At 35.2% G+C, this 26186-nt stretch overlaps 1 protein-coding gene across 1 annotated transcript in view; it reads left to right on the plus strand.

The window, feature by feature from the left end:
* The window catches only part of ST8SIA4 (ST8 alpha-N-acetyl-neuraminide alpha-2,8-sialyltransferase 4), a 97701-nt gene that overhangs the window by 29388 nt on the left and 42127 nt on the right, over nucleotides 1-26186 (plus strand). Inside the window, 1 exon segment of the mRNA XM_032335663.1 lies at nucleotides 15588-15881. Within this exon segment, the coding sequence (XP_032191554.1) occupies nucleotides 15588-15881 (294 nt within the window).

Below are 26186 nucleotides of genomic sequence, written 5' to 3' on the forward strand. Positions count from 1 at the left end.
TGTTGTATACATTCGACCTATACAATATTATGTGTCAACTATATCTTAATAAAAGTGGACAAAAAAAACAAGAAATAAAAAATAAACACTGACTTCATAGTGTTTAACAGTTTCTCCAGTTGTGACCTATGGACCATCTTGTGGAAAATTCTTTTCTTTTAATATTTGCTTGTTGGGGGACCCAGGTGGCTCAGTCAGTTAAGCATTCAACTCTTTTTTTTTTTTTTTTAAGATTTTATTTATTTATTTGACAGACAGAGATCACAAGTAGGCAGAGAGGCAGGTAGAGAGAGAGGAGGAAGCAGGCTCCCTGCTGAGCAGACAGCCTGATGCAGGGCTCTATCCCAGGACCCTGAGATCATGACCTGAGCCGAAGCGGAGGCTTTAACCCACTGAGCCACCCGGGCGTCCCTAAGCGTTCAACCCTTCACTTTGGCTCAAGTCATGATCTTGGGTCCTGGAATTGAGCCCTGCGTTGCTCAGCACACAGTCTGCTTGAGTTCTCTCTCCCTCTCCTGCTGCCCCTGCCCCGACTCTCTCCCCCTCTCTCAAATAAATAAAATCTTAAAAAAAAAGTCTATTCACTGTGTGCCAAAAGTATGCCAGAATATTCTAAGTCCAGATAAGTGAGGGGGAGACTGAGATCTTTTGTTTCAAGGGAATTAACACTTTCATCAAGTGAGATAAATCTTTAAATCAGGTGGATCTGATTTCAAGTTCCAGCTTTTCCATTAAATATATATATATTCAACCTTAACTGATTTATTTATTTCTCCCAGCCATGGTTTCTTCACATTCAATATGAAGAAAATAGTCCTCACCTTCTATTTTTTGTGGGTATAGAAATAAAATGAGATGTGTGAAACCGACTGATACAAACCCAAGTACAAATTATTTATTCAATAAATGTAAATTTCTCTTCCTTCTGATGGTTTAAGATTAATGTATTTGTAGTATATTCACGGTATGAAATTATATCTGTGACCTAGGTCACAGAAGATGTAAATATTTGCCGTTAAATGGTCATTGTTGCTAAGCAGTTACGTTTTCTCCCATGAAGTATAATTAAAATAATACTCATTTGAGAGTTCAGAAACCTGGATCCTCCTGCGGACATTGGCTCTAAATATAGCTGTGTGACTTTGAACAAGTAATATAAATCACTTTGGGTTTCAGGTTCCCAATATGCCAAATGAGGCAGTTGAACTATATGGTCTCATAAATTTCTTTCTGGCTCTGAAACTCTATGACTTTATTTTCTTATGATTCAGTAGACACCTTTGGAATAGGTCCTGTCAACTTGCAGAGTTGTTTCAATTTTTTTTCCTTCTGTTGCCATATTTTGTGAATAAATTTCCTTCTCATCAGTTCATTTTGTAGAAATAACATTTTCTACTTAATACTGCATCCTGTAGTCTGGCTTTTGTTTCCTTTGGTCCAGGAGTGTTGCCTTTCCTCCTGATGATTGCAAGCAAATGTTAAGCCTCAAAATCAGGAGAAGAGTGTCACTTCTTAGCAAAAGAAAAACAAAACCAAGTTTTAATGATTCATATGGATTTTTGTAAATGCGATGATGTCAGGGCCTTGGGAAGTCATGGTACATAAAGAATAAATAAAGAAGAACCAGTAAATATGAGTATTATCAAAAGGGAGAGAGAAGCTGTTTTACATCGACATCATTTAGTATAGTTTTGGGGAAAGGACCCTGACGTTTTTCTAAGAGATAAGACCTTCCACTTCCCAAATCTACTTTACTGGCATCCACCAGAGTTCTTGGAACCACAAAATCTTTTCGGTATATTGACTTATGCCATTACTGGAAATATTTTTTTTATATATATTTTTTTAGAATATTAGCAGTCAGTATAGTACTAAATGTTAACAGTGATTACCTTTTAGAGGGAGACTTAAAAGTGTTTTATGTTTGTATTAGCTTAATTTCTGTTTTTGGTAGTGATTGTGTGTGTGTGTGTGTGTGTGTGTGTGTGTATCCATTTCCCCATGCAATGGACATAAGAGCTGTTTTTAAATTGGGAACAAAACCAGTTTTACTTTCAAAAAAATTTTTTTTTTTAATTTTTTTTTTTTGTTTATTTGACAGACAGAGATTACAAGTAGACAGAGAAGCAGGCAGAGAGAGAGAGAGAGGGAAGCAGGTTCCCCTCTGAGCAGAGAGCCCGATGCGGGACTCGATCCCAGGACCCTGGGATCATGACCTGAGCTGAAGGCAGCGGCTTAACCCACTGAGCCACCCAGGCGCCCCTCAAAAAATTTTTAAAAATTTTAAAAAATGTTAAAAATCTGGAGTATAGATGGGAAAGGTAATATACTGGAAGTTTGAAGAGTTGAACTCATGTTCCAGCTGTAAGACTACCCGAGTGATTTTGAGCATGAAATGTGTGTGTGTGTGTGTGTGTATTTTTTAAACAATACATAAAACCTCAACTTACAGAGTTTTGTAGTCTGTGGTTTTGAGTGTTTTCTCATTAATGACAAGCATAGTATGTGTGTGTACATGTGTGTGTAAAAGAGAGAATATATGTTTTGGATAATCAGAATCATTTGAAACTTTGATATTGTGCTATAAATTTTGGATTCATGTTGTTTTGTTTCATTTACCTCAGTTTTATTTGTACCTTCCTGTTTGTTTATTTATTTATTGAAGTACAGTTGACACATAACATTACATTAATTTCAAGTGTTCAGCATAGTGATTCAACAAGTTTATACATTATGCTATGCTCACCACAAGTGTGACGTTCTTTTGTATTTGCAGTATGTTAGATTCAAGGTTGGGTTTAAATCCCAGCTTGAAGATGTGTAAACTGAAGGTTTTTCCTCCTCATTTGTAAAACATGATTACATATAGCATTATTATATGAATGTTCTGTAAAATTTGAATAACTTATATATAAATGATATACGACAAAAGGCAATAACTGATAGCTCTTATATTTAATGAATTAAATAGATTATCAGATTGAACAACAACATGTCAAAAGCACGGTGATCTAATAAAAACCTGAGAATGATTTTTTTTTAAAGATTTTATTTATTTATTTGACAGAGAGAGATCACAAGTAGGCAGAGAGGCAGGCAGAGAGAGAGGAGGAAGCAGGCTCCCTGCCGAGCAGAGAGCCCGATGCGGGACTCGATCCCAGGACCCTGAGATCATGACCTGAGCCGAAGGCAGCGGCCCAACCCACTGAGCCACCCAGGCGCCCCAAGAATGATTGTTTTTACTGTGACTCATCACTTGTTCAGGAACGAAGTTCAAACTTAGAGTCCCACAATTATTTTTTGAGTTCTAGTGTCATCTTTGGCATAAATGGATGGCTCTTAAATATGATGATTTAAAAAAAATAAAAACGGTTATTTGAAGTTTAAAAATATAAACAGTAGTTCCATTAATTTGTCACATTATTTCAACAAATATTATTTTATTCGACAAACAGTTGTCAAGCAGTCAGTAGACGCCAAATCCTGAGGGACTGCCGTAGATATTAGGGGAAATAAAGATACATTACATGGTCTGTTCTGTTAGGAGTTTGCAGTCTGGTGGAGGAGATAGAGGGGTAAGAAAGTAGCACTGTTACTGTAAACATAGAGCTAAGAACAAAGTGTTGCTGCCAGTGAGACAGAAGGAATTAATTATAAAAATGAATGGAACTGAGTTTTAAGATAGTTCTATGTGGAACAGGAACAATAATTCCCTTTCCAAGAATGTTGTATATTTATGGATATTCTTGTCATTATTCTTTTTGCACATCGTCTTATCAAAGTATTGTGTCAATGTGCTTTTTGTGCCTTTTAGTTTCAATGATCAGGATCATTAATAATAATCCTTAGCTTTTTAACATGTATATATGCATATCTTGGCCTTCACTTCAATTTTTCAAATTCCCCAGGTGTGACTTTCTATATGTAACTTGGAAGAGAACTATTAATATTGGTATGCTTAATTTGGAACCTTTTCTGTTTATGATATTTCTGATCTATTCTTTAGTTACCTGATGAAGATATTTCTAAGTCTTGGGCAATTTTAATGCATAATAGACTTTTAAGCTTGCCTCAGTATTTTACGTTAAAAAGCAGAACACTATTTGGTTAAGGGAGAACTGGGAGTTTCATTTTTACAAACCACAAACTGAAAGTTGTTATGTATTAATAAAGGAGGAGGAATCCTAACAATTGGAAGAACAATAAACACTGTAGTTTCTTGTTTCCACTAATCCCCATGTGCTAACTCTTCTGAGTAAATTCTGACTTAGAGTTGTTTTAAAAAATCAGAATGAAAAAAACACTATGACTTTAGAACTTCTCCAGTCTTCCTAACTTGTTTTGAACAACAATGGCTTTGCTTACAGGAAACACCAGTTACCTAAAATAGGTACATCAGTGGAACAGATCACCTTTCTTGTTTCAGGTTAAATAATTCCAACTTAAAATGCTGATTTTTATTTCAATATTGGTCTGTTTTAACTAGCATGATTTCTAACAGTTAATATTTTAACAGTTACAGTTGAAACCCAGTTTTCAGCTTAACACATACTTATTAGTACTGCACCTTTTGTTTTCCTTAGCTCAGCTGTAAAACATACACTATATCATATTTCTACTGAGACATCTTTAACATGTGTAACACAACCAATATGTTAAAAATAAAGATTGAAGTGATTGTACGGTATCAGGAGATTTGGTGCGGTGTTCACAAACTGACAGCCTGAGGGCCCAGTCTAAAAGAAGAGTCATTAAATGGTGAAATAGTCAAGCAAAATTGCCCATTTTCCAGAGTTGGGTTAACCTCTGACTCAGCACTGTGTGTGTTCAGGTTCTAGTTTAGAGCATCAGCAGTGTTCTTAAAAGACTGAGAGATCAAATACCCCATACACAGGTAACCAGTTCACATATACAGAATACAAAGAGTAACTCTCATTATTATTATGGTGGCTCTACTAATTTCATTAAAGGTGTGAACCCAATCAAGCAACTAAATATGATGATAGCTTTTCATGTCTGGTAGAAAAAAGATACGAGTAAATACTTTAGAACAATGCAGTAGTCTTGGAGAGGGAGGTCCTTTCAGGCAGAGACATGATCATAAATAAAGGGACATAGACAGACAAGACATAGACTACATGGAGTGGTCTGCAGCCACTCAGATCTAAGATAGGCAGTGGGCTTGCGGAAAGAAAATTATGAAAAGTAAGGGTAGGGACAAGTTATGAAAGCCCTGGACTGATATCACTAAAGATTTTTTGATTAGTATGACAGTGTGATCAAATGTGCATTTTATATTGCATGGAGCACTGGGTGTGGTGCATAAACAATGAATTCTGTTACGCTGAAAAGAAATTAAAAAAAAAACTAATGATGTATTACGTGTTAGCTAATTGAATTTACATTAAACAATTTAACAATTTTTTTTAAATTTTAAAAATGTGCATTTTAACAAGATGATAACATCTTTGAAGCAGAATAATATGGTGTCTGTGTTAAAGAACTGGTTAAAGCAGTGTTTTTCAATTCTATTTAATAAAGATGCGTAGTAAGAAATAGAGCTTACATCATGTTACACTCCTACTACAGCTTCCGTTGCTATTACTGTTATACCACAAACACACACACACACACACACACACTTCAACAAATCTTCATAAAATTATGTGTCGGAAACACTGTTGTTTTCAATTATAATCCATTCTGTTCTTTCGCATTCTTTAAAAATTGCTGATCAGTGACCCTAAATACAATTCATGATCCACCTGTGGGTCTTTCTAGTAGTTTGAAAATAATTAGCAAATTGTTGCAACAATAGTTGAAAGAGACATAGTTGTACATAAGCTAAGTTGAGAAAATATCAGTGGGAATAGAAAAAAATATATTCAGGAGAGATCTTCTGAAAGGAACTTTTTGAATCAGATATGGAGGATAAAACAATTATGGAGATGAAGGTCTTTCAGCCAAGTCAGAATGTGACTTGAGTGTGACGGGCACCTGGGTGGCTCCGTCAGTAAGTGTCTGCCTTTGGCTCAGGTCATGATCCCAGGGTCTTGGGATGGAGCCCCACAACAGGCTCCCTTCTCTGAGGGAAGCCTGCTGCTTCTCACATTCCCTGCCTGTGTTCCCTCTCTCTCTGTGTCTCTCTCTGTCAAACAAATAAATAGAATCTTTTAAAAAATAATAAAAATAAAATTAAAATAAATAAATAAAGTATGAGTAAGTTCTACTTAGAATAAATATGATTTAATGAATGTGAATGAATGTGCCTTGTCCTATTCTGTTATATCCGGAAATAAAACATTCATTTTTATTCACTCATAATTTGACAATATTTCTGTATTCTTGATTGGTACCAGAATGCCTAAATCCTCTGAGCATTATACCAACTGTCTTTCCAGGACCAAGTGTTGAATAAATCATATGTACTAATTAGAAATCATTTTCAACCTTTGGTTATACTTTCAAAAAAATGAAAGAAAAAATATATTCATAATTTATAATGACAAATAAAAATATTTTTTTATTTTCTTAAATGAGAAAATTAAATGTCAAAGCTCTGTTGCTGTGACAAATTTGATAGTGTAATCACTAAAAGTTCAAAAACTCAGATGTATTTACCAAGCCACTGAAATGACCATATTGTATATTGTTTATTAACACCATGAAGTGCAAAGAGAAAAAGTTAATGGTTTTTCTGCCATGGTTTTCAGGTGTGAATGGTGAAAATATCAGCCATAATATTTCATGAATCCTGTTTGTTTCTTTTTAATGCACGACATGATTTTTAACGACATAATTTCATGCTGAATCAGTTCTTTCCTCCGTAAAACAATAGTAGAGTGGCCCAGTTCCCCAGATTATGACAAGAGTACTCTTTATTTTTCTTTTTTATTTATTTATTTGTCAGAGATCACAAGCAGGCAGAGAGGCAGGCAGAGAGAGGAAGGGAAGCAGGCTCCCTGCTGAGCAGAGAGCCTGATGCAGGGCTTGATCTCAGGACCCTGGGATCATGACCTGAGCCAAAGGCAGAGGCTCTAACCCTCTGAGCCACCCAGGTGCTCCATGAGCATATATACTCTTAAGAATTCTTACTTGGTTTGCAAACCCCTAGTCTTAGATATACCAGTCATGGTATGTTTTGTTCTGTTTTGTTTTTTGTTGTTTTGTTTTTTACTCAAGACAATGAATAGGGAATTTCTCAACAATGTCCATAATTTTCTCTGTACACTCTCTTCAGAGAAATAAAAATGAAAATAATCATTTAAATCAAATACATTTAAAAAGAATTAAAACATTTAAAATATTAAATATTAAATATTTTTTAATATTTTAATTATTTTTAAATATTTAAAAATATTATTTTTAGATGGGTTGCTTAGTATTCATTCTATGTGCAATTTCAAGAAACAACATTTACAATAATTGAAGTAAATATTAGTCTCGCTACCCTATCTATATTCCATATTTATTTTTATGAAAAAGCAATCATATGCAAATTCTTCATTATGATAAAGGCTGACATTAGTAAATTGTATTTAAATTCCTTTAAAATCTGTGTAGTATAATGACAGGTTTTTTAACAATGCTCAGTAAGTTTATGAACTTTTATAAGTATATTATCAAGCCCCAGATAGAGAACAGCAGTCAAAACCCCTTCCAATGTATTGTTTAGTACAGACAACCATCATTGACCACCAGAGGCTGGGAGAGTTTTTCTTACTCGAGAAAAATATAGTTTTTAGTCATTGTCCTTCCAATGTCTGTCTTTTCTCTTTACTTCTCCTATTGTTCCCTTTATTCCTTTTATTTTTTTATTCTTTCTTGAAAAAAGGTAATGACTTCTAGGTATTCATACTACTCAAAATGAGGTAGGCTCCAAGAGGAAGAATGACAAATGTCAAGGTTGAGAATTGATTAAAAATGGCAGAGTGAAAAGCTGCCTCTCCACCCTTCCTCATCTCCCAGACTCTTGTCTCTTCCTGTGCTAAAGTTAACTGTGGGAGTCTAGGCAGAGGCGTGTTGAGTCAAAATATTGTCCAGAACTAAAGTCTTGGAATAAGTTTGCATATTTGAGCCTTTTTAAAAGTGCTTTATATAAGAGGAGATATTTGTTTGTTGTTGGTGGGTTTTTTTAAGAATTTTTTTTTTTTTTTTTTTTTTTTTTTGCTTATTTGAGACAGAGCATAAGTAGGGGGAGCAGTGGGAGAGGGAGAAGCAGACTCCCCGCTGAGCAGGGAACCAAAAGAGAGGCTCATCCCAGGACCCTGAAATCATGACCTGAGGTGAAGGCAGATGCTTAACCCAAGAAGCCACCCACGTGCCCCGAGATATTTGTATTTTATATGACATTTAAATTTGTTAAAATTACTGATAGCCTTCAAGTACTCTCTATATTACTTTGAGATCATTTCAGTATCCTCTCATTATTTTAAGGAACATTGAGGATATTTGTCCTTGCAGCCATAACACTTATCCATAAGTAGTTTTTCATAATGAGAACACTTTCTATGAAATAAAGCTTCAGTAGAAAAAGAAAATGAATGCCTGAATAGTTCGGTGTATTTATTTCAAAATTAAACTCAAAATTAAACTTTTCTTCTCATTCTCACCTAGGACAATTTCCCTACTTTAGAGAAAAAAATGTAGTACAAGAATTTTACCATAGGGTCTCATTTTGAATTTTTGTCCTGTGCTTTTATTTTATTATTTTTTTAAAAAGATTTATTTATTTATTTATTTGACAGAGAGATCACAAGTAGGCAGAGAGAGAGAGAGAGAGAAGCAGGCTCCCTGCTGAGCAGAGGGCCCGATGCGGGAGTCGATCCCAGAACCCGGAGATCATGACCTGAGCCGAAGGCAGCGGCTTAACCCACTGAGCCACCCAGGCGCCCTGTCCTGTGCTTTTAAATGATACCATTTCTCTGCTGTCTTCTTTCCTTCCATTTCCCCCTCCTTCCTTCATTTCTTCCTCCCTCCCTCCCTTTCCTTCCTTAGTTTATGTACATCACATTTGAATTACCTCACCTTCCTTCAATAATCTTCTGGTAGGAAATCTCAGAACTAACCTCCCCCCCCCCCATTCCTTTTCATGTTTACTTGCTTAGGTGATTTTTCAGAGGAGCACAGCTATTTATATATCCTTGCTGCCGAGGAGTCACCTCGGAATGCTGGGTCTGTCATGTTCTCCCATCCAACCCCCACCCTTGGTGAAGAGTGTTTATGGGAGGGTGAGGAAGGATGTGACTTCCCTTAGCCAGCCAGACCTTCAGACCAGACACGTCAATCAGTGAAGTCACTGAGATGATAGACATAGCTGTATCACATTTAAATGCAACTGAACTTGAGACCAAGATATCTGGCTGAATTTGTTTGTCTAGTTCTTCCTTTACATTCACATGAATTAATAGATGCACAATATGAAGAGCTTAAAACCTTTCTTTACTCCTTACAAGCTTTGTAAATGCTTACAGCTTACCACAACTCAGTTTCTTCATCAATGGAGAAGCATAATGATAGTGCCTGTCTCATAGGATTAGTTTGAGACCTGCATTTGATATTACATGCCAAGCAAATAGAACAATTTCTGGCACATAATGAGTACTCAGTAAAACTTAGCTATTATTCTTCTTACTGTCATAATGAAAGATCTTCACTACCTTATATAAGAATTGTGTCCAAGTCCTAATTGCAAAATTTTATTCTAGTTTTTCCTGAATATATGTGTCATATTCTCTTTCTTAAGTACACTTGGCCATGTCTATGAGTTATTCTGTTTTTCATATTGCCTATGAAAATAGACTTGTTTTATCTAATGTTCAAGAGGTTCTTCATCAGTCATTAAATCAGCCATTCAAATCCCAATTAGTTTTGGTGGTGGGGAGGAGGAAGATGGCTGAAATCCAGACAAAATGGTTTAAGTGTGCTATAAATAAACCTTTTTTTAAACACCCCCCCCCACATACACTCTTGCTCTGTAAGTTTTTCCTTTCTGACACACTCTTTAATTTCCCTGCATCCATTCCTTTTGTCTCTCACAATAGGTTGCAAAAGGAAAGGGCATTTAAAAAAAATGATTACCATTAGCTAATAATTATTACCAACTCTAACCAAGCAATGCTGAGAGGAAACTCAGATATTGTGTTTTTTTAATTTTCTCAGTTGCATTTCAGTCAATGTTAATAGCCTGATTTATAGAAAAAGTTGCATCTCAGAGAGTTTAACTTGTCTGAGGTCACACTGATTGGGATGTGAACAGCAGTGCCCACACAGCTACCATTTAAATGATGGCTGAGGGCAGAAACTAAATACCTTTTATTCTTAAAGTTTAAACTATAATTGAGTACATAGTAGGTACATATGTAATATTTGATTTGATTTCAGCACAACATATCCATTCATTAGCATAGCTTCCCCATCCCTCACCCCAAAAAACTAAGTCATTAAATAATATCTGTGTAGTTATAGCAGCTTTGCTCGATAACTCCACTTTGGTTTTGGCAGAAATGTGGGAATGACATAGCCTAACACAATTCTCAGTATTCATCTTTGTCTTTTAGAATGAGTTTGAAATTTTTTTTTTATTCTGTGATTTCCCTAGAAATAATAGAGCACTGTTCTTCCCACCTTTGCCAGTAATGTAAACAAATCTGCGTTTGTGAAAAAATTTCTTGTTTTGTCACTTAGTTATTTTCATGACATAAGTGTCATTTGTATTTATTTCTGTCAAGCTGAGCATTTCATTAATTGTTACTGATCAGCAAGCACAAAATGTGATATGTGTATGTGTGTTTCTGTATTTCTGTAGCCATTCACCACACTGCAGTGCAGATCTTCAACATATTTTATCTCTTATTCCTTGCACTTTGTTTACTACATAAAGGTATGCCATGTATAAATTAACTAATAATCCTATGCTTCATATTTCAAAACATCACATCAATTTGGTATTTAATCCTTTTGTCAGGATTTTAAAAATCCTTTCCTTCAAGATATCTGAGGTGTAAGTATTATTTTTATGGTTTAGATACTTAAAACCCTTTGCTTAATAACTGCTCAGAGGATTTGGGGAACATCATGGCCAAGTGGACTTGTGTAATGTGCTTAAATCCTGGGAATCTGCACTCTTTCTCCTACAGGAAGGTTGTGGTGAAGCATGAACATACTGACATTTCCTCTGGTTCTGAACCAAATCACATGTGTAAGCAGTGTCAATGAAAACTCCTGTCCTAAAGTCATTCTTAAAGAGTTGTGCTTTTCTTTTATATGCACTGTGTCCTTGGACATGTTTCTTAACCACTCTGACCTTGGTTTCTCATGTCTGAAGTGGAGATAATACAACTCCTTACCTCAAAGCATTGCAAAAAATAATTGGTTTCAGGTCTATTTAGGGCCTACTACGCTCACTTGAGAAAGTCAGAAAAACTAATAGGCTGCATATTTTAGTTAGCTTCCCTTAGCCACTGGGAGAGGTTAACCACAAAACCTGGGGTGTGTGGGCAGAGGGCAGGTATCAGAGTCTTTGTTCTCTTGGCTCTTCAAGCTCAAAAGCAGGAAGAGAGCAGTTAAGAACCATAAACTTCCCCTGAAGGGAGAAAAGAGAAGAGGCTATCTCCCATTTCATGGTCTGTTGTTAAATGTGGTTCTCTTGGTAATGATGGCTCAGGCTTAAAGATTTCAGTGTTAATATAGAGAAATACACATACAGTGAGACTGGCCAAAAGAGTAAAAAGGTGTTAATGAGGTGTTTGGAACTTGTTTAAACATTAAGTGGTGAAAAACAATAGAGAATGGTCTGTAACTTACTCATTATTGTTTTCTTCTCATTTAATCTGTGTTATATGTGTAAAGAAGTAATTAACAACCTCCTGTATCACAGTGCACACTCTGATATACTAAGGTCTTAGCTTAGTATCTCGGTTGACTTAGTATGCTATAGCTAGCATAAGTGTATAACACACATCATGGGATGAATAAATGTATGGCTAAATGAATAAACATTATCTTACTGATATGACTAAATAATGGTCAAGATTATTTTTTGGCCAGATTATATCATTGTAAAATAGCACAAATAGTAAAATAGTTGGAAAAAGAGTTCTGAGCATTTAGTATATAGTTTTTGCACAATGAACTCTCAAGACCTATCTGCTGAGCTATTGGAAGGGGGACCTCCTAGTTGCTTGACTGTTGAGCTCATACTTAAGGGAAATGCAGAGAATGTTGACACACCTAAGAGACACACCTTCCTAGGGAATTCCTTAGGTGTTATACACGAAATAAGCAGTTCTTTCCTTAAACCTAAATGAATTAAAATGAAAATTACTTTAAAACATTTTATATAGCCTTGAAAGAAATGAACGTTTCTATCTTCAATTCTGCGTAAAAGAAATGTTGAGAGGAGATCCCATCTGGTGTGTGATCACAGAAGAAATTTCAGAGGTCTAGAGTACATTCCTGCAGGTTTTTAATGATGGAAAATAAACACAAATAAATTTAAAATTGGACAGCTTAGAGTAAACAGGGGTTTGGCCTACATTCCTAATTCTGAATATATGTTTTCATATATGTCAAAAATAGTTGGACAGTACAAAAATTTAATGTGGCCAAATAAATAGAGGGTGAGTGTCTTAAATACTCTTATGTACTCTGTAGTTTTTGACTTAGAAAAATCCATCATTTAAAAATTGGCCACTCGTCATTTTTATGGGATTAAGAATAACATGTGAAATAATACGTTAATTCATAAATGCTTACTACATATTCTGGATACTTTTGAGTATTATAATCCCTAAGAAGATTTTTAAAGAGAAAGAGGAAGAATGTTTGATTGCACATCTATTCATAATCTTGCTCAATCAGCAGTTTACTACTAGTAACGCTATGAAGTTCACAATAAGTCTACTGAATTGCTGGAGTGTGACACAGCTGGTTGGTTATTTTGGGTTTCTTAATGCTTGCCCTGATTATGTGGCATTCAGCTAATTATATGACTAAATATCTGACTCAACTACAGAGTAGTTAATTCACTGACCACATGTGGACACAATGTTAATCTTTCCTTCCACTGAAAAATTAGACATAATAATCTCAAGTAAAATGAATATACTGGACTCCTAGAGCTAGCATACATTGTATTTTAAGATGTGTCCCTCTGTCATGCTATTTTCAGTACCTCTGTTTCCATCCCTCACAAAGCTTGATTGGGCTATGCTTAGGTCATAAAAACTCTTCAGTCAAGTTCATGTGAATCAATTACTCTTTGATCTCCTGGTGCTCTTTTAGTTAGCAATACAATCACTTAGCATTCTTTGCATCGTATATATTGGTTTGTCTCCCAGATCAATACTGTTCTCCAGAAATATTCTTATTCTCCTAGCTTACTTTTGCTTCCTAGTGGAAAGTACCTGTCTTTCAATATCCAATTTCACTGATGAGTCTCTTGTTAGTCTTAAAAGACACGTGGCCAGACAGTTATGTTTTAGGAGCATGCTGAGTCAATCCTAAAAGTCAATCCTAAAATCCTGAAGTGTTAACCAACATGGGAGTAAAGGCATTTTTCAATAAGTGATAAGAAAAAGTAATGAAAATCGTAATCAAGTGACTTTTTTCCCCCCTGAAAAGATAATGCAGCAGAATGTTATTTTTGTTCTGCTCAACTAGGTTGGCTCTGATTATTCTTATAGTTCTAGAGAAAATGAAATATAGATGTATTTTTCTATCATAGAAATCCTCTGAAAAGAATTGCTGAGGAATTGTTTTAGTGGAAAGATAATATCATGTTAACTCTAACGTTAACAAGTGTTGTCTATTTTTACCTGAGAAGTGTCTGTAATAGTGTCTGTAATAGTGATGTTCAAAATGCATTTTCCCCACAGTATCCAAATTCATCTCATATTTAACTTAGTTAGAATTTTAGATTATTTTTAAAGTTGGTATGGAATACCGTTTTGGACTTGAAAAATTAGCATGTCCTCGATCTTCCGTGAATTCCACAGTAAGATGTTCATTTTGGCTTCTGTTCACATGTAGCTATTTTCCAAGGCAGTCCCATTCATAATATTCTTACTCTGATGGGAATGAATAATACCTAGTCTCATGTAATGTACAGATCATGGCTAGAACAAAAACTGTATCATATGATATAGGGGGTATAATTAAATATATATAACTTAAAAAATTGTTTCTAAATAATACGATGTTATTTTTCTGTTGTTGTGTTTTTTCTCTGAGGACCTCGTCCTAAATAATGTAGACTTTGCTTAATTGTGTGAGGTGTTTGTTGTGGTGGCTAAATGCTGTCAGAGATCTAGAAAGTAATAAGATATATTAATTAAAAGAAATAAGGAAAGATACACAAGCCAGTATTTTTAATAGCAGAGCACGCACTTTACTCTTTAATTAAATCTAACTTGTTTGAGAGCTTAATTAAAGTGGCAAAGAGCACAAGGAAGAATATTGTGAGAAACTTTCATAATGCAGTCAGACCTGCAAAAATACAGAAAGGATAAATCAGTTTATTTCTCTTTTTCATTAAAGGCTGATACAAGGAGAGAAAAAGAAATCGTGTGCATGTATGCATGTGTGTTTTCTTGAAGGGGTAGACTGAATAGATGTAAATGATTTTTTCCAAATTAGCAAACTCTTGTTTGTTACAAATCTGACTTTTCACTTATTAACTAACTAAAACTTGCCTTGTTTTTAGCAAATTAAAAATATTTTAAGCTATCTTTTATGTTGAGAATCCAAAGATCTGTGTGGTAGAATCAAAGAAGCATCACAAATTGTTTGAAGACAAAGTTCAAGGTGCTTGTCAGAGCTCCCTTTCAGTATAAGAATGAAATCAGGTCACAAGAATAAAATCGGGTGCAAGCACATTGTAAGGCCCTGGAGCTTCAGTGGAAAGAACAGGACATCAGATTCTGTCCCTCCTCCACAAAGCACAAGGCGTATGTGGCGTGTTAGCAAAGGAAAATAGGCATCAGAAGGATGTGCTCAAAAAGAACAGAAAGAGATACTTGGTCTTAAAGGCTTTTCTGAATTACTTAACATCTCCAAAAGCCATATTAAATGTGATAATTCCACTTTTCTAACTTTTCCTTTCCCATTGAGGGCAGTAGAGGGCAATTGCAAATATGTGGAAAATACTATAAGGAATTATACTTTCAGTTGACCTCAGGGTACAGAAAAGCCACCTTCAGTTGATTTGTTTATAAAGTTGTTAAGACTACTTAAGCTTGACAAGTCACGCAGATTGGAACATCAAGTTCCAATTCTTAGGAATAGAATTCTTATCATGTAGTTTTATGAAGATAACAGACAGCAAAGAGTATTCTCAGACAATAGGTTGAATTAATCTGACAATTTGAGCCTCATACTAGGGAAGCACATCATTGTTGAAGACAGTATTCCTGAATGTGTGGTAACTTTCTGAAATATAATTTTACCAGGCAGATTATCTTTTTTTTTTTCCCCCAACCTGGTGAAAAGAAAATGCTTGTTCCCCATTCTTCTTTTGATGCACCCCATTTTAGGAGTGACTGTTTCGTATCTATTTTTCATTTGTTCGTTAATTTTTTTCTCTTCAGGTGTAATCTAGCCCCTGTGGTGGAGTTTGCTGCAGATGTGGGAACTAAATCCGATTTTATTACCATGAACCCATCAGTTGTACAAAGAGCATTTGGAGGCTTTCGGAATGAGAGTGACAGAGAAAAATTTGTGCATAGACTTTCCATGCTGAATGACAGTGTCCTTTGGATCCCTGCTTTCATGGTCAAAGGAGGAGAGAAGCACGTGGAGTGGGTTAATGCATTAATCCTTAAGAATAAACTGAAAGTGCGAACTGCCTATCCATCCTTGAGACTTATTCATGCTGTCAGAGGGTAAGTGTCTGGAAAGAACCAGTCTGTCCTTGGCACAATGGAACACATAACTAAACCTTTTCCCTAGACAGGACGGAGCCTCGGTAAAATCTCCCGATGGATATATGCTTCCACTTTTTTAATAATGGCTACTTGATTCACCAACTTGAGTTTTGTTTATGTACCATATTATTTTACCGCACTCTCTTTCTTAAAAAGGCAAATATTTGAACTCGGCACTTACTTATGTGTGGTTGTGAACAAACTACCGGTTTTTATGTTCTGCTGTGCTGAAGAAACCAGTAAGGATTCCTAGTACAGTTGATGAATTTCAGGTAAGAAAGCTACCAACAGAAGTGCTAAATGGCGGCTGGGCACTACTGTGGAAGAATCAATGTTGGATGTGTTTAAGGAGCCATTAAGTCCCATCTGTAGTTGAGACCTACCAGAGAAAGAGAAGGCTGGCTGAGATGACATGCCTTAATGCCCCTCCCACCACAGATCAGATGCCATTTTTATGAATTCAGTCAACATTTCCCTTTTATTAATACAATCTCAGATGTAAAATCTAAAAAATAGAATTTATTTGAAAGTACAAGTGATCAAAAGGCCAAATTCAGGCGTGCATATGTATAAATGTGTAAAAATATGTAATACAAAAATAAGCAATAATCTGTCTTACTGAATATCTACTGTTAGATATTGGAGACAGAAAAATGAAGAAGGCCAGTCACTGCTTTATTAAAGGAATGCATAGGTTCTACAGTAGAAACAGTAGACCCATAAACAACTAGCTAGGACAGAGACACATGGTAAGGGGGTATATTGTCAGGAGTGTAGAATTTGTTTTCATGTTAGCAAAGAAGACTTCAAAGTCCAACATTTGAACTAGACTTGAAGAACAGAATAGCTCTTCTTCAGGAATAAAAAGAGAAGGAGACGGAGACAGGAGCAGAGAGATGGACATGGCAACAGAGAAAACCAAACAGAAGGAAATATTGTTGCATTACTAGAGTGAACGGAGACAAGGAAATAATTAAGTACACAATAAACTTGTGAAATAATGGAGTCCATTGTGAAGCATTGGAATATAAAGTTGGAAAAATAACTTGTGATCTGGTTAGGAAAATAATCAGTTTTATTTTGCATAAGGCACAGTATTTTTGGTGAATTTAGGAGTCTAAATCTTGTAACAGCCAACTTGGCATTAGCGAGAAGAGGTGCTAGATGTATGAAGACTAATTAGACTTTTCTTGATTAATTTACTCATAAGGTGATAAAGATGTAGGACAGAATCAGTGGCCATGCGAAGGAAGGGCAAGTTCAAGGGACCAATTAAGTAGAATGGCTGGAAGTTCTAAAAGAAAAAAGATTTCCAAACAGAGAGTTAAAAATAGTCTGCTTCATGTACTGTAACTGGGTCCGGGCTAAGGTGTTTTTAGTTTGTTTTGTTATTATGATACTTTCCTTCCAGAATTCACCATTTTCTTGGTTAAGAGACAAGACAGCTTTTTGGATCGTGTTATTCTGCACACAATTAAATTGCATTCTTATAATTAGATCTTGGTTACTCAACGTGCATTCTTTTGATGTTTGACATGAAGCTTCAACAAAGTAAGATAAAATACATTCATTTGGAGGATAAGTAATTTTTTTTTAATTACAAAGTTTCCTGGTAATCTAACTCTGAAGGAAAAGAAAAAATGTGTTTTTAACAGGGTAACTTTATAAAAGCATCGTGCTAGGAACACATCTTATTTTTTGACATGTTAATGTGGAGTATCAATTGAGTGTGAGAAAATTTTAAAGATAACGCTCTTATTGTCTTATCTTATACACAGACACACTCTGACACACACATACACATACACCTGCACACTCCAGTGATGGGTTAGTAAGATTTAAAAAAAATATTTTGAAGTAAGTACTCCTTGATTACTGGAAACTAATAAAATTTAAGATGGCTCTGATTTAGTACTATTTTTAATAAAGTATTTTTTAAAGCAGTTTTAGGTTCACAGCAAAATTGAAAGGGAGGAAGGGAGGGAGGGAGACCTCCCATATCCCTGCCCCACACATGCAGAGCCCCGTCATCAGCATCTTGCGCCAGAGCTGTACACTGGTTACAGCTGATGAGCCTACGCTGACACAACATTATCATCTGAAGTCCACGGTTTATACTACAGTTCGCTCTTATTTTGTACATTCTGTGGGTTTTGACAGATGTATAATAACATATATCCACTGTTACAGCATCATACAGAGTCGTTTTGCTTTCCTGAAAATCCTCTGTGTTCAGCCTAATCGGCCATCCCTCCCCACTAGCTCATGGCAAGAACTGTTCGTTTGTTTTTGCCTTCAAAGTACACATTTATTGCTGAGCAATTTTCCACTGAGCTGATATATCATAATAATGATACGTTTACTCATCTCGTATATTTAGATTTTATGTAGTTTTCTGTTATAATGTCCACTGACTCTGTTCTTTTTTTAAAAAATTATGTTCAATTTGTTTGTTTTTTTATGGCCTCTCTTGTTTTTGCCTTTTCTCAACTGTCTTGTAGTAGGAATCATACAGTATGTAGCCTTTTCAGATTGGCTTCTTGCACTTAGCAGTAAGCACTTAAAATTCCTCCATGTCTTTCCATGGCCTGTTACTCATTCTTTTTTTGTACTGAGTAATAGTCCATTGTCTGGATGTACCAGTCTGTGTATTCATTCACTTGTTGCTTCCGAATTTTGGCAAAGCTATTATACACATCTGTGTACAGCTTTTGGGGTGGACATGGTTTTTAATTCATCTGGGTAAATACCAAAGAGTATGATTGCTGGATTTATGATAGGAGTATGTTCAGTTTTGTAAGAAATTGCCAAACTGCTTTCCAGAGTGGTTATGCCATTTTATATTCTCGGAAGTAAGGAATGAGAGTTCCCGTTCCTCCACACCCTCCCCAGGTGGTGCTTTTAGTGTTTTGGATTTTGGCCTTCCACTAGTTATGTACTGCCATTTCATTGATGTTTTAGTTTGTACTTCTCTGGTGACATATGATGCAGAGTATCTTTTAGTATGTGTATTTGCCATCTTTATCTCTTCTTCAGTGAGATGTGTGTTGAGGTGTTCAGCCCAGTTTTTAAATCAGGTTGTTGGTTTTCTTGCTGCTGAGCTTTAAGAGAGTTTTTTAATACATATATGTTTTGGATAACACTCCTTTATTAGATATGTTTTTTGCAAATATTGTCTCCCAGTCTGTGGCTTGTCTTCTCATTCTCTTGACAGGGTCTTTGATAGAGTGTAAGATTTTATTTTTAATCAAGTCCAGCTTATCAATTATTTCTTTCATGGATTGTGCCTTTGGTGATATATCTAAAAAGTCCTCACCAAACCCAAAGTTATCTAGATGATCTTCTATGTTCTTTTCTTTTCTTTTTTTTTTTTTTAAGAATTTATTTATTTGAAAAGATAAAGATAGTGACAGAGAGCATGAGCAGGGGGTAGAAAGAGAAGCAGGCTCCCTACTGAGCAAGGAGCCCAATGCGGGACTCAGTCCCAGGACCTTGGGATCATGACCTGAGCTGAAGACAGACATTTAATGGACTGAGCCACCCAGGCGCCCTATCTACTAAGAGTTTAATAGATTTGCATTTCACATTTAGATATATCATCTATTTTGAGTTAATCTCTATGACAGATATAAGATCTCTGTCTAGTGTCTTTTCTTTATATGTGGTTGTCTAGTTGTTCTAGCACCATCTGTTGAAAAGATTAGCTCTGGGGCACCTGTGAGGCGCACATCAGAGGATAGGAGCAAGGTTTCGGCACATGTGCAGGCTGGGTTCTCCTGGCAACCTCCAGCACAAGACAGCACCAGGAGAATCTTTAAAAAAAAAAAAAAAAAAGACTATTTTGCTCCATTGTATCCATTTGCTCCTTTCTCACACATTGGTTGACCATATGTGTGTCTATCTGTTTATCTATTTCTGGGCTCTTTAGCTGTTCTGTTGATCTGTTTGTCTATTCTCCACCAACACCATGCTGCCTTGATTATGCTAGCTTTAGAGTAAGTCTTAAAGTCAGGTAGTATCAATACTCTGCCTTTCTTTTTCTCCATCAGTATTTTGTTGACTATTCTGGTCTTTTGTTGTTAGGGTACAGAGTCGACCACCCCTCAATTAGACAGAGAACACTCTCGATAAAAAATGCAAGTCACAGAGTGAGGTTTATTTCCAGCTAGCTGGGGTCCAAGTATTCGCCAAGTGCAGCAGGTTTCAACAAGGACCCCAGCACTCAAAGCCAAGGGTTTATACAGCATTTTCAAGGCACTTCTTCATGGCTACATACATATCTTGCGCCCCACTTTGACAGTTTAAATTTGTTTAAACTTTTTGCCACCCCAGCATCACCCTGGCGCCATCCTGGCGGTTAAGTGAGAATTGGGTTTCGAAGAAATTTAACTTTATTTACATTTCCTTCTGCCTCAGCCTCCTTTAGTTTTATGGTGGGGAGGGCGACCTTAGGCCTTGAGGAACTGAGCCACTTGTCTCTGGAAATTGGGCGGTTGAAGAGATAGCCTTTTTGTTGTACATCACCAGGACATTTGCAAACCAAGGGAGACTCCTGTCTTGCAGGATTGTGATCTCTGCAAGTTAACTATTTGTTTTTCTTTAACATCTGGTCCCTGTAGGGCCATCACCTAACCGCCCTGATGGTATAAGATTAAGTTGTTTCCTAGGTTTTAGCTACTTTCTCTTATCTCAAGTTACGTTTACCCTGTGGGCTGGTTAGGGACGCTCAGTAAAATGGCTTCCCGGCCTTCAGGATGACCATTCTTATGCTAACCCACTCTTAGAGTGCAAGGTGCCAGCTTTTGCTTTGCCAAGATGGCTGTACTGATGTCAGGGCTAAACTCGAGGTGGGTACAGCCTTGTTTTTCTTGGCCTCCACACCTGGAGCTGGTTTCCAGGACTTGTTCTAAGTCCCCTGGGGGAAGGGGAGCAGGGACAGTAAAATAGGTCCTTACATTGCCTCTCCATGTAAGCGTTGGAACTAGTAATTTTGTTCCCTAAATTGTATTTTCATGGACTATCAATGTCAAAACACAAAATAAGAGGTGCGTTCAATAAATTAGAATCCAGACAGAGTTTTACATGATCAAGAACTGTGAATTCATATACACTTTTTATAGACTTTCCTAAATATAGAAAGTGCAGAGCCTTTTAATAACTAGTTCATCTATACTCTCCTTTTGTTTTGCTTTATCCACTTTCCTTCCATACCCATTATGAACCACTTCACTAATTCCTAAGCATTTTATCCCAGAGTAACAAGGCCAAACAAACTTCTGACCGCTGATGAAGTAAATGGTATAGATTCATTTGATTACTGTGCTTTAGGTTGTTTTTAACAAGACTTATTTTGGATCTCTAGGAGGAACTTAACCTTGCTACTCTAATGCTTATATATCTACATTCTCCCCCTCAAGTGACAAGCGATTAAATTCTAAAAACTGTGACCCAGGATATACAGAGTAGCTCTAGAGTTGCCTTTCACATTACAAATACATTGGAAATTTGTACACGTGGTATACGTGAAAAGTCATTTCATTTATGGAATTAATAATGCGTGCAATGTAGCATTTCAACATAATGTTTGTGCTCTACAAGGCTACTGAAACTACTGAAATAAGGAAGTATGAATGCTGATGAGACAAAGATCCACATGATATGAAAGCAAGAGCAAACTCCCCAAAGAGCTGTTCATTAAGTATCTGTTTTACATCTCTCTGAAACACTGTGGTTAATACAATTCAGGAAAATAATTTAGAGAATTTCATAGCCTCTGTTGATTATTGGAGTTTGTTGTCTCTAATAGAAGGTTTGAACACCTAGTGCATGCAGTATAGTATGCATATCATCACTGTGTTAAAACGTGAAGGGCCCTCCAAGTACTGCAGTTACAGGTAGAAAGTTTAAGTGATTTGCAAGGCAAAAGGTTAACACAATGAGAATCATTCTGATAGTTTTCATATGGCCAAGCTTCATTATTTAAGTATTTTTCCTCTGAAAATTCTGACAGCTTAACTAACTTTAAACATCTATTTAATTGTGGGGTTTTTTTTTTTTCAATGCCCTAAAAATACAACCATCAGTTGAAAAATTAAAAGAGATTTTTAGATTATGTTTTAATGAATGGTCATTCTTCCCAAGCCATATTAAATAAAATAAAAGGAAAAACTATAGCTAGATTCTAATTTTAAAACAATCTTACAAAATAATGAAAGGGTGATCTAATCGGGACAGACAAAAGATATATTTACAATTTTAAGAACTACAGGAATGTATTACAGTGGTTGGGGTTGCAAACTTTTCAGTGGTATTTCTTCAAAAGCTACACATGATTACATATTTTAATTATCATTTTGTAATTTTCCTTGTGAAAAATGGAGCAATTTTCATAAAACTTTAAGGATGAAGACAGGAGTTTGAAACTTTAAAATGACTTGTTGAAACTTGAAAAATGTGACTACAAGATATTAAAAAATCAAAGTTCTTTTACATTTATAATAAAATTATCAACGGACAGCCTACAGTATCCTGAAACAAACATTTTGCCCAATGACATCGTTTAAGATACAATTTTAAATGATAAGACCGATCAACAAATGCTTTAAAGATTTTATTTATTTACTTACTTTAGAGAGAGAGAAGGTGAATGCATGTGGGTGGGGAGGAGAGGGAGCAGAGACAGAAGGAGAGAGAGAATCTCAGGCAGACTCCCTCCCTGTGAGCACAGAGCCAGATACGGTGCTCAGTCTCACAACGCTGAGATCATGACCTGAGCCAAAACAAGAGTTTGATGCTTAACCAACTGAACCATCCAGGCCGTGAAAATAGATAGATAGATAGATAGATAGATAGATTTTTAAAGATTTTATTTATTTATTTGATAGAGAGATAGCACAAGTAGGCAGAGCGGCCCACAGATATAGGGAGAAGCAGGCTATCCACTGAGTCACCCAGACACCCCTCAAAATACATATTTTATAAAATATTTAGTCTCAGCAAAAAAAATCCTATTTTTATGATTACTTTAATTTGATTCATAATAGCCAAGTGTTGTTTTATTGACTGGGATGGTTCTACTTTAGTTTCTTATTTTTTAACGTGGTGAAAAAAAAAAATCATCATGCAAAAAGTAGGTCCTTAGTTCCACTACCAAGTGTGATAGATAATTTCTTAAGAATTATCCAAGGAAAGAGATTAGATAGATAAATAAATATATTTTAAAATGATGTCTTATATGCATAAATATGTTATATGCCTTATATGCATAAACATGCTATATATAAATTGCCAATTCTTCATTAGAATTATATGTAGTGTTCTGCCTCTATTTTTTTTTTTTTGATGTTGGTACTTCAGGAAGTTTGCTCTTTTAGTTCTTGTCTCTATTATCTTGCATCTTAATTGTAATTCTTTTACCTTTATTCAGATACTTATTTAAGAGCATAATTAATTTAAACTTTAGATTAGTTTGCAGTCATTCTGGAAAATATATTCAAACGTTTATAGTTGAATCCTTTACCCCCTGATGATGATTATGAAGCATTAAAATATTTAAGCCAAGGGGCGCCTGGGTGGCTCAGATGGTTAAGTGTGTGCCTTCGGCTCTGGTCATGGTGTCCTGGGATGGAGCCCTGCATCAGGCTCCCAGATCAGCGGGAAGCCTGCTTCTCCCTCTCCTACTCCCCATGCTTGTGTTCCTTCTCTTGCTGTGTCTCTCTCTGTCAAATAAATAAATAAAATCTTTAAAAAATATTCAAGCCAAAAATTAAATATTCAAGTCTTAATTATTTTATAAATTTATACCATCCATTAGTTTTATTACTTTTAATTCTACTGTAATAAAGATTATTTATCTATCCTATTTTTCATCACACTGTAGTTATTTGTTTTAATATCAATATTCATACAATAGGAACTGTACTCTCATTAAGTTGATAAACATTTTGTATTAATTGAGATAAACACAGATTAAGGGCTTGCCTTTTATTATTAAGATTAACAAGAGTACATAATGTTCTATATGTTGGTAATTCTAAAGTTATCCAACAATTCTGTAAACAACGTCTTCACCAGAATGATTTTCAAGAGAAAGATACATTCAGTTCATGTAGATTTTTAAAATTTTTTATGACTTTTACTTACGAGTTTTGTTCTTATCTTTTAGTGAGGAATACATGTGCTACCCTTGTATTTGACAAATCTTCCAAATGTTTCTTATTTAAAGGATAATTTAACAACTACAAAAGAAAAGTACAAGTGTGAGATAAAATGACTACATGACTGCCTTAAATTTACTTGGAATTAAGAATTTTCATTTTAAATGGTTGGTGTACCCCATGACCTATAGCAGTGTTTGTCAGATTGGAGTATTTTGCAAGTTCTGAGAAAATGCTCTTAATCTCTTTAAAACTTGTGTCTACATTGATCCAAACTCAGAACACTGGCTTAGAGAATTTTAAAGAATTATTTAGGAGTTTGATATAAAAGGAAGGTCAAATAAAACTTCAGCTCTGTCCAGGGATAGACTGTTTATATCCTCAAATCTATATCCTCTAAAAAGTGGGTGTTGAATCATTTAATATTCTTTTCAGTGCTGAGTTTCACTGGTTTTATACTTTTAATTGTTCTTACTCAAGTGAATATTCAAAGCAACATAATACACATTTGTACTTAATTTTTACAGACATTCTCAGAAATGTCTTCTCTTAATCTAAGTAAAAGGTTTCATTTAACTTTTGGTCATTTTGATAATTGAGGTAGCTTACGAAAATATTCCTGCTTCAAAGTCATTTCTCTTGGAATTTAAATATTCTTTATATTTTTTAAAACCATATTTAAGCTAATACACCCTCATCTAAAAATTTCCTTTTGCTGGTAAAAGATACACACACACACACACACACACACACACACACATATGCAGACATAAATACGTACACCCACATAGATAGATAGATAAGATAAAGATATATATTTAACATATATAAATAAATAATTAAATAAATATATGTGTGTATATATATATATATATATATTTGTTAGGGAGCCATTTAGCCTATTGAGTTTATTCTTTCTTTAAATTTCTAAAATTATTAAACTTTTAAAAAAGCAGAGATAGCTCTTTCTATAAATGCAAATTATTTAAAATCATTTCTGGAGTGGTATTTATATGTTGTATACGGAAAAAAATGAACGTAATACATATATGCTATATATACACACAACATATAATAACATTAAATATTGTATCAATATTTTATATATACTTACAAAGTATGCAATACACAATATAATACACTATTTTAAATAAAAATATAACCTATGATTACTAATAGTATTTCATGCAAGTTGCTTTGCTAGACATTTTGCCTGTTAAGCACAGTACCAGTAATACAGTGGCTTTGCTTATAATGACAATTCATGTTTATTCATGTTCGACTTGTCACTTGGGATTTTCAGAAATTGGTTTGGTTTTGCCATGCTTAATATACAGCAAGAGTTTCCCACTTTATATTTATTTGTTGGTACTTGTGCTATCTTGAATTTATGCTTAATAATTTTTTCTTGTGTTGGGAGGATAGGTATTCTTTTCCACTATTTCTGTGACTAAAAAACTTTTGAATTATTTCCTCTTATTCAGAATGTAAGGTGATATTCTAATTAATTTGCATTTTTCATGAACAGTATACATCTTCATTTTGTCATAAATAAAAAACAAAATGGAAAAAAAAATGGAATATCTCTTAATATACCCTCCTAAGTTTCCCAGGGTTTTGCTGGATCAGTGAGGTTTTCTTTTGGCATGCTAAACTAGCATGGCTATGAGTACCGCATTCACAATTTAATGATCAAGGTCATGATTTAAGGCTTGTGGATTTAAATGTTGGAAGGAATAATAAGCCTTGCAGAAATCAAATCAAGTGACATCTCTAGTTCACCTCTTATCGGTCTGATTGTCATTCTATTCTAAATTTTTCATTAGGCAACTATTGCTTTCCATTTATTTATTTATTTATTTAAATTTTTATTTTAGAGAGATGACAGAGTGCTAGTGTAGGAAGGGCTAGAGGAGGAGGGGCAGAAGGGGACCGAGGGGGACCGGCAGACTCTGTGCTCACAGTGTGGATCCCAACTTGGGGGCTCATTCTCTGGACCCTGGGATCTTGACCTGAGCTGCAATCAAGAGTCAGATGCTAACCAACTGAGGAGGCCATGCACCCCAAAGTATATGTTTCTATTTAAAGAGCACACATTAGTTGCTTT

Source organism: Mustela erminea, chromosome 3 (assembly GCF_009829155.1).
Source record: "Mustela erminea isolate mMusErm1 chromosome 3, mMusErm1.Pri, whole genome shotgun sequence".
Classification (NCBI taxonomy): domain Eukaryota; kingdom Metazoa; phylum Chordata; class Mammalia; order Carnivora; family Mustelidae; genus Mustela; species Mustela erminea.